Source organism: Carya illinoinensis, chromosome 8 (genome assembly GCF_018687715.1).
Source record: "Carya illinoinensis cultivar Pawnee chromosome 8, C.illinoinensisPawnee_v1, whole genome shotgun sequence".
NCBI lineage: Eukaryota > Viridiplantae > Streptophyta > Magnoliopsida > Fagales > Juglandaceae > Carya > Carya illinoinensis.
Window position 1 is genome coordinate 24,154,295 of NC_056759.1, and position 10,230 is coordinate 24,164,524.

General features: G+C 34.0%; 1 protein-coding gene across 1 annotated transcript; it reads left to right on the plus strand.

Moving 5' to 3' along the window:
- Window positions 1-763: 763 nt before the first annotated feature.
- LOC122318941 (putative pentatricopeptide repeat-containing protein At1g12700, mitochondrial) lies at window positions 764-3,528 on the plus strand. The gene is made up of 2 exons (XM_043136708.1): window positions 764-874; window positions 992-3,528. The coding sequence occupies exon 2, from the start codon at window positions 1,175-1,177 to the stop codon at window positions 1,964-1,966; it is 792 nt and encodes a 263-aa protein (XP_042992642.1). The 5' UTR covers window positions 764-874; window positions 992-1,174; the 3' UTR covers window positions 1,967-3,528.
- The last annotated feature ends 6,702 nt before the right edge of the window (window positions 3,529-10,230 follow it).

Below are 10,230 nucleotides of genomic sequence, written 5' to 3' on the forward strand. Positions count from 1 at the left end.
AAGTCTAGTTATTATATAGATTATAGTTAAATTTAATATTATATTAGTATTTGTTAAGTATTATAAAATAATATACTTAAACTAAAATATAAATAGAATTAATAATAATTTAGAATATCTAAACATCATATTATTACTAATATAGATAATCTGTAAAATCAGAAAAATCCAACCGGACTGGACGGAAATTGAAAAATTCAGAAGTTTCAATTTTAGTACTGAGTTGGTCCTGTAACGATTCTTAAATTTCCAAAACCTAGGTATATCAGTTTGATTCTAAAAATATATAAAATCACACTAAATGAAACCGATTACACCCTTACAAATAACACAAACGAGAAACGAAAGAATTAAAACCCAAACTCCGTGAGGCAAAAAAGAGATCATATTTTATGGACTAAATATAGAACAGAGTAGTCAGTAACACCTATAATTACACACAATGAGACAATGCACCAAAAATGAACCAAAAATCACTGTTTATTAATGGATATCAAATATCTTATAAATACAAAAAAAAATTTCAATTTATCAAAAATTAAATTCATATAACCACAGCCTAAGTTTTCTTAAAAGCTATGATAAAAAATAAAAAAAAAAAATCTTAAAAAGCTTTCAAAAAAAATTGTTACAAAATGATAGAACCATCGAAAAAATGCACACCTATTTTATACCGAATTTAATATTTTTAATATTTTTATTTAATATTTTTAAAAAATGTTTAAAAGCTCACAAACAAAAATAAAAATAAAAAAATTATTTACAGCATTCAGCAGACAAAAGGTGTGGAATCTTCGGTCCATACAACCCCTCAAAATGTTATTCATGGTGCTTGGATGAACTTCCGGCCGTTACTGCCATCTGCCCACGCTCTGTGAGATTTCTCATTTCTGCTTTGGCTTGTCATTTTCCTACATACCATATTCTGATTTCTTATTTCTGGTTTCTACGGTGAATTTGAAGAGAGTTATATCATTGTATGGTGAATTAGGGAAATATCTCTGGTGAAGAAGTTCTGGATTTTGGAACATAACGCGATATATTCTGGTTTCCAAACTCAAAGATTATGAAAATAGGAGGGAGAGCCGGAGACGATGAAGATGAGTAATAGGGCTTCTGCCTCTGCTTATCTAATCTGATCTGCTTGTGCTTTTCGTTCTCCTGGAAATACTGAATGGGTACAGCTCCTAAATCTTTGAACTCTCTTATTTTCTTCTTCTCGAATCATTTGATTCTTGATTATCGTCGTGTATGGCATCTTTCATTCCATTCTTCAAGTACTTACTATCTCCGTAGTGTAGCTACCAACTCTTCCACCAGAGTTCGAGAATATGGGGAAAGCCCCAATCAGTTGTTGACATATGTAAGAGATCAATGCAAAACTGGGACCTTCATGAATCTTGACGGTGCATTGGGCTTATTCGATCGGATGGTCCGCATGCACCCTTTGCCTTCTGTTGTGTCTTTTAATCAATTGCTGACATCAATTGCAAGAGCGAAGCATCACTCAACTGTGATCAAATTGGTAAAACAAATGGACTTGTTAGAAATTGCTCCTAATATTCGTACTCTCACTATTTTGGTTAATTGCTTGTGCCATCTTAACCGTGTGGATTTGGGGTTCTCTGTTTTGGCAAAAATTTTGAAACTTGGTTTTCAACCGGACTGTGTGTCTATAAACACTCTTGTCATGGGGCTCTGTCTGCAGGGTAAAATTACTGAAGCGGTAAATTTGGCTGATGAAATGGGGGAGAAGGGATATAAACCTGATCTATACACCTATGCGACCATAATTAACGCACTGTGTAGGGTAGGTGATGAGACATCAAGGGCAGTAGAATATATTGAAATAATGGTTGACAAGGGTTTCTTTGCAGATGAAACAACTGCGAGCATGGTGATTGAGTTGTTGTGTGCTAATAAAGTTGATAAGACAATTCGAGAGTGGTTTGAGAAGCTTTTGTAAAAGGCTTTCTTGGTTTTCAATGCCAAGAACATCTATATACTTCATTGCTTCACTAGCTGATCTATAGGGAATGCTTATTTACTTCAAGTGAATTTTAAATCTCTCATTTTTATGGGCAAGATTGATCAGTCCTCCTCCTCTATTATCTTTCATTGAAATGTTTGTCTGGTGGAAAGCACTTAGAGCGGAAATTAGACTCTGAGATTTTGGTGGTTGTATCTCCATTGTTTCCTCCTGTGAATGTATTTAAATTTTCCCTGATGATATTATGTTTGTGAGTAGTATGTTGGAAATGTTGTCTAATAGAAATATTTATTATGCTGAATTGTACTGCATTAACCTCTATGATAAGGTGCAGTAAGTACCTTACTCATTTTTAAAGCTGGGTGCCCTTGTATCATAAACTTGCTGTAACTTTTTGTATATTGGACTGTGAACCAATCAAGACTAGTGTACATTGAATAGATTATCAACTTAAGGAAGTTGCTGATAACGGGATCTGCTTGTTTGTTCATGGGCTAGAGTTTAAGCAATTTAGTTGCAGTAAGGCACAAAAGGTAGCCGCTTGATGATCATGAAATCCTCTACTTTATGAACATGAGAGATGCTCTCTATTATAATTTATAACAAAAGTAAGATATCATGGACATTTGCTGGTCTGATCTTGCATTGGTGCAAAACGTAGTGCTTACTGGTTATACCACTGTGTTTACAATCAGAATGGACAATCCAACTGTAATCAGTCTATGTTACCGTCTATCTCAAACCTTCTGATTGGCTTTGGCTTTGGTCATAGCCCAACATGAATTTTTTCAAATGGTCTGAACCTCATGATTTCTGATTGCTAACCTGTTTACACATAATGCTCTTCTTTAGTGTCACCAATGATGCTTGAACCTTGATTTATCTGATTGTCCATATGCTAGCATTTTCCATCAGAAGGCCACAATGCCATTTAATTCTGTATCACACAGCCGTCAGAATTTAGAGTAAAGTACATAGAAGTTAGTTTGGCTCTTCTGATTGTTCCATGCCTCCATCCCTCCCATTTAGATAGAACTCCATCTCTACTGCTTAGTTCTTTGTACTTTTGTGTACATATAGGTTGCTAGATTTTCGAAATTTGTAAGTGAAGATGCAGAAATGCTGTTATCGAGCAACTGACGTTGTTTCTTCCCAACTTATGTCTCAAATGTATTCTGTAACGTTTTTTGAATTTACTTTCAGTATAACTGAATTTTGACCGCAGGAAGTGTGAAGTCATCCACCTCTGCTGAGCAATGCCAGGTGTGAAACAAGATTAAATAATATAACTCAGTGGGGGTCTTTATTGAGCAATTATTGTATTCCTAAGCACCAAGTATATTTGCTACAGGCAATTCTTATTCTTGTCCAAGCTGATATGTTGGCCTTTTACTTTTTCCTTTCTTCTACCTCATTGCTTCTGCCCATTTATGTTTCTTATTTTCAAGGCTTGTTTTGTTTGTATTGCCAAAAATGGTGTTTGTAATTACAAGATTAAATTTGACTACGGTAGTTTGAAACTTGTGACTGCAGAAGAACTATTTTGTAGTCTTTCTACCAAAGGGTCGCACCCTGATATTCGGACTTACAATATAATGATCAAAGGACTATGCAAATAGCGACTAAGAGATGAAGCCTGTGAGCTGCTTGAGAAAATGGGTGGGAATGGTTGCTTGCCTGACAATTTCACGTATAACACAATTATCCAAGAACTATTGCAACATAATGATACGTCAAGGGCAGTACAATATATATTGAAATAATGGTTGACAAGGATTTCTTTGCAGATGTAACAACTGCAACCCTTGTGGTTTCAAGAGCGGTTTGAGAAGCTTTTGTGAAAGGCTTCCTAAGTTTCAATACCGAGGAAAACTTTATAGTTCAATGCTTTGCAAGCTGATCTATAAGGGATGTCCACTTCAAGGTAATTTTCTATCTCTCACTTTTGGGCAACTTTGATCTGTTCTCTGTTTCTATTAACTTTCAATTCAAAGGTTGGCTGACGGAATGCAATTGCTACTCATCATCCTCATACATCACAATTATTTTTATTTTAAAAATTATTTTTGGTTATTTTCTTCTTAAACTAATTGAATTCTTCTACTCATTATCCATATACTACACATTTGGTGAGAGAAAAAAAAAATAAGGGTGATATGTTGTGTGTAGGAATGATGAGTAGAATTTTTCGATGTAGAAAAATAAACTAAGAAAAACCAAATTCAATATTCTAGAACTAAATAACTAGGGGTGTAAAAAAAAAAAAAACTAGAAAACTGGTTGAACCGGATTGGATTGGACTGAAGTGATGAGTTTGGTCTAATTTGTAAGCAGTCTGGTGCAGTATCGGTCTTCATATTTTGAAAATTGGTTTAAATCGAATCGGACCGGCCTATATATTTATAATTTTTTATATTATATATATATTATATGTTAAATTATTAATTAATATAACATGTGATGTAACATAAAATTAATCTTATAATTTTAATATAACATTTGATATGTCATATAAATTTTAATATTATAATATAAAATTAATATAACATGAAATTTTAATATTATAATTCAAGTCTATTAATCTTATGACATGTGATATAGTATAAAATTAATCTTATAATTTTAACATAACATTTGACATAACTTATAAATTTTGATATTATAATATAAAATTAATATATCATAAAATCTTAATCTTAAACATAAACATTAATATTAACTTATTAATATAAACTTACTTTATATATATAATATATATATATATATATATAATACATCTTTGGCATAATCAATTATAATATGTATTTTTTTGTAAATACATTTTTACACATTTGATCATATATACTCATATAAAAAGTCTAGAACTTATATAGATTATAGTTAAATTCAATACTATATTAGTTTTAGTTAATTATTATAAAATAATGTACTTATACTATATTATAAATAGAATAATAGTTTAATCTATGTAAACATCATATTATTACTAATATAGATAATCCGTAAGATTAGAAAAATTGAAATTGGAAGAATCAGAAGTTTCGATTTCGGTAGTGAATCAATTTGGTATTGGTTCTTAAAAATCGATGTATACTAGTTTAATTCTAAAAAACATACAAAACGGGACCAAACCGATTACATCCCTACATATAACAAAACTAGAAAAAAAAAATTAAAATCTAAACTCGATCAAGCAGGAACTAGGTCATTCTATAGGGACCAAATATAGAACAAAGCACCAAGGACCGCAATCATAATTACAGACAATCACACAATGGTATAACTGGAGAGTAAAAATGAACCAAAAATCATTGTTTATTAACGGATATGAAACAACTTATAAAAACAAAAAATGTTTCAATTTTTTTTTTTTTAAAGTACACAGCCATTGGAAAACTCTGTTCGCAGGCGAAGTCATAGACCGATTGCAAATGAAACACCATGGCAGATGACATCAAAAATGAAACGAAGTGTTTCATTGAAGAGGTAATCGTAGCTTCCTTGGAGCAGGAACAATTTTTTTTTAACCAACGAAACGGTACAGTCCCTCCCAAACGGTGCATTTTGTTTTTGTTCTCTTCTTCTCCCATTGTTTTCCAAGTCCTCCCCCATCTGCAACAATCCCTAACCCGTCGCAATCCCTCCCAAACTTGCAAAATTCAGGATCTGACTTTCTCTTGGTGAAGACTTGTAGCCTTGTATCCGCTCTTGAGAAACCGAGAGCAATGAGTGGTAGTTTGTGACGACATTGGATTGGGGTTAAAGATACCCAGGTTGGAAGATTGTTCATTGTTGCCCAATTGAAAGGTACTCCTCAAGTGCCAAGATTCCGTGCTTGGATTGACACTGGTGCTCAATGTGAGTAGGATCTCTTAATATTTTTGCACCTTTCTCTTACTTGAGTAGTTTTAACCAATTATATGGTCTCGTGAATCCTGATCATAACGTCACAATCTATTGCACAAAGAAATTCCATAAGCTTGGGAATATTAAACATCGATAAATACAATCATCCAACAACTTGGGATTGTATGACCCAATATCATTTCAGCAATACACTCCATCTAGGTCTCATATTCAAGCATGTGATTGACCATCATGATATTCAAGGAATATATCTCAACATGTTTTGGGAAAAAACATTTAGATCATTATTCCCATGAGCTAGAGCACCAGAGAAATCAGATTCTTTCTCTGGAGAGACAGTTTTTGGAGAGAAGCTCTAAGGAGCTGCAGGAAAGTGATGGGAACGAGCTGCTGAAGAGGACAAACTGGCGACGATCTTGTTTATGGTGACGGGCACTTGTCTTCGATTGAGTTGTTTATGGCAACAGGGAGGATCTGGACAGACAATCACTTGGAGAGAAGGTTAATCAGCAAACTACTCATGCCAATTTTAGGATCTGCATGTAGCCGAAAATAGAGAACCAACAGCGGAAGTAAGAATTGTTGGGAAAACAGGACAGTGAAAATGGGTCAAACGCTCACACAAAGAAGGTGATGCCGTGCGCCCGCATAGGGAAGGGTGGATTTGCAGGTGGAGGAAAATCGAGTCTAATGGGTTTGTCGAATTGTAGAAGGGTGTTGAGGAAAAATAGAGTTTTGCTATATACAAGCAAAGTCGCGCACAAATACATATACCAATACTGATTCCTTTATACTTAAAATTTAAATTTATATTATTTTTAATAAAATCTACTTTTTGACTAATCACATTAAATTGGTACACAGATTAGTGCACAATTATGCTTGCAACTAGATTTTTTCGGGAAAATATATTGTTTTCGGCGGGGGAAGGAATTGTGTAGTGCTTTTGGCCCCCCCATACAATGCATACGACGGAAATCACAGCATCGCAATAATTTTTTATTTTTATTTTTCAGTGATTTGGATCGTCACAAAAGCAACCAAGTGAGTCGCAATAAACATATGAATGGACCCCAGTGTACGAGTATGATCGCAACAAAACATGCCAAGATTCTTTGCTTGCATCAACACTGGTGCTTCGTGTGAGTAGGATCTCTTAATATTTGTGCACCTTTCTCTTACTTGAGTAGTTTCAACCAATTATATGATCTCGTGAATCATGATCATAACATTGCGGCCACCTTGTCACAGAACAGCCGATTGAGATTATCTATGCATGTTTTCTTCCAGAATCCATGTGCTCCAATGGAAATTAAAATTTCATTTTTTGCACTAAGAAGCCATACATATATGCATATAAATTTTCTGCACTTGTAAGAACACCATGTGCTCCAAAGCCATATATACTTCCATTTGTGTATTAATATTTGTCCATAATCATCAAGACACATTTTGGCTTGGAAATGCTCATCCTTTTCTAGCTAGCTTTGTGGGTTTGTGTTGCTTGAAGAAAAATGACTGCTAGTAACTATAGTCCTTAGACAATGAAACCAGACATTTCAACAAGTTCACCAAAGTAAGTTTCCTTTCTCTTCAATATAATATAATATCTATAATATTAACTCTGTTTACAAGCATTTGTTTAAATTCTTGCTTTTATGCACAAGTCAAAAATAATATAACTAAAAAACCTAAAATTATCAAAGACTATGTTAATTTCTAACAGCTTTCCTAATAATTGACGAACACATTTCCTAAAAAACCTGTTCTAATTATTACGAGTCAGATAAAACTTGGATGCACGAAATGAATAAAAGTGGCAGTTGGAGGGGGTTAAAGTGATGACGTTGGTAGTTTGTGATCATATTGCAAAATGAGTGGTGACTCGCTAAAAAATGAGCAACACAAATGCTCTCTCAAGTGCAGGAGGATATTGCGTAATAATTAAAAATAAAATTCCTAAATCGTCTTCTTAATAAAAGTATGTTTACATTCAAAATCGTATAAAATGGTGAAAATATTCATAAATAAAGCTGGCGATATATACAATGAATGGAAGAGTGCAATGGAAATAAAAAATATACTGGTCGTGAACCAGATTCATATTTTTTGGATTTTTGAACAACAAAGAAAAGTAAATGATATCAAATTAAATAAGCATAAATTTATGAGCAAGAAAAATAAATGACATCAAATTAAATATGCAATAATTTAAATGAAAGCTTAAAAGTGCAAGAAAAATAAATAACATCAAATTAAACAAACTGGACTTAAATAGACTGGAGAAATAAAAGGCTACAGGTGGAGGAAGAGGGATGGGCAGCAACAGTGTAGCCAAGGGGCTCTACAACTATGCTACCATCTTTCTCTCACAAAATAAGCTAAAGAAAAAGCTACAGGTGAAGGAGGAAGGAGGAGTAGCAACAATGTGGCCAAGGGGCTCTACAACTGCTCTGCTGTCTCCCTCTCCCCACCAGAGTTCTCTCAATGCTAAAGAAAAACTTAAAAACTACGCTATGGCTCTCTCAACTGAATGATCAAGGGCCTCTTTACAACTTCTCCTCATCCATCTTTTCTAGCCATTTGGTGCGTCTAAAAGAAGGAAAGAAAACAAAATAAATCTCCTAGCCTCGTGTGTCCGTCCAAAAGTAAGAGAAGGACCGCATATGTGAATGGAGGACTGCTACATCTTACGTGAACCAAGAAAATAACAGCTGCATTCCGTCCAAAAGCCAAGAAAAGAATGGTCTCCAAGGCTGCTACATGTTGCGTGTTCAGCATGTATGTCAGAAAGCATGTTGCATGCTGCTACTTTTTGTTGATAAGAATTGTGCATCGTCTGAAAAAGCAAGGAAAGATTTCAAAAAGTTGCTGCGTTTCGAGAAGAAAGCTTGCATCCAAGAGCAAAAGGGAAGTGCTCCAGCAAATATCTGGTTTATGTGCTGCATGATGGTCAAACCGTGCGCCTGCAGGTGTCAATTGCATTTCCTCTTGTGAAAAGAATTGCATCTTGTATTCTATTGTCCAAAAGAAATAATCCAGCGGGTCTCATATATTTCCCACTATTTCATCTTTTGTCAATAAAAAATATCAATGTCTTCCATAACCCACTTGTTCCTTCTTCTTGCCAAAATGCATAGCACTTTAATAGTCCCACGTCAATCTTGCTTGAAGTTTGAAAATGTCAAAACTAAAAGATGAGACCATTAGTTAGAAGTTGGAGTGAGCGATTCTTTATTCAATAAAGCAGTAAAAATGAGTAAAACAAATAACACAAAGCAGTAATAAAAAAAGAAAAAGAAATCATACCCCAAAAAGCCTAGCATGGCCTTTTCTCCAACAAAAAAACAGCTTCCTTCCTTCTGTCCGCAAGATATTGTGGATTTGGGTGACTATTAACACAATACAATTTGTATTTTGTGACAGAAGAAACCGTCACAAAAAATGACCAAAACGTTACTAAATACATTTGGTGACGGTTCCAAACCATCACCATGACCGTCACCTAATGTGTATCCCAAAATACAATTGGTGACAGTTTACTATGCAACCATCACTAAATGTACTTTTAGTAACAGTTGGAGGTGTTCTGTTTGGTATAACGTTTGAACATGGAATTTTTTTTTTTACGGTTGTAAACTGTCACAGAAAGTAACGTTTGAACATATGACATAACATTCAAACGTAAACCCAACCAATTGGCATTCAAATGATAGAAGTTGACGTTCGTTGATTATAATTTGAACGTATCATTAAAACATTTGAACGTTTATATGTCTAAACGTTAACTGCAATAAACGTTCAAACGAATATGGGTACATTCGGATGTTTGTTGGAACGTTAATCGTTTAAACATTTGAACGTTTTGTTAGTTTGAGTGTGTTTATGTTTGAACGTTATGTTTTAATTTTGTTAAATTACATTCGAACGTTCGAATGTGAACCAACGTTTGAACGTTTTTTATTTACATTCGAATGTATAGATCGGAAATACTAATTTCATAAAATTAAAAAACATATCAATTGTATCATATTACACACCTTCGTTTAACAACTAATAATGTCTTATAATGTTTTAAAATTAGATTTTAAAAGTTAGTTATATATACTGATAAAATTGATCAAATTAATTTCTTCTTCTTTCTTCCTCGCCCACCACGATTCAGTTGCAATGACATAACACGCTCCATTTGCACCATCACCTCCCGCTGCACTTGCTCTTGGACTTCATTGCATATTCTTTCCTCTTGGTCTCTCTGTTGGTCCTACAAACGTGTCTCTAAATGAGACTGTCGCTCTAAGAAGGACTCCAACTCTTGTTGTCCCGACCTCATATACTCATTCTTGCATCATATAGCTTCTAAATTTTTGGTA

Bases quoted from the DNA above. Each gene is read 5' to 3' on its own strand.
- LOC122318941 (XM_043136708.1), top strand. From the start codon at position 1,175: ATGGGTACAGCTCCTAAATCTTTGAACTCTCTTATTTTCTTCTTCTCG.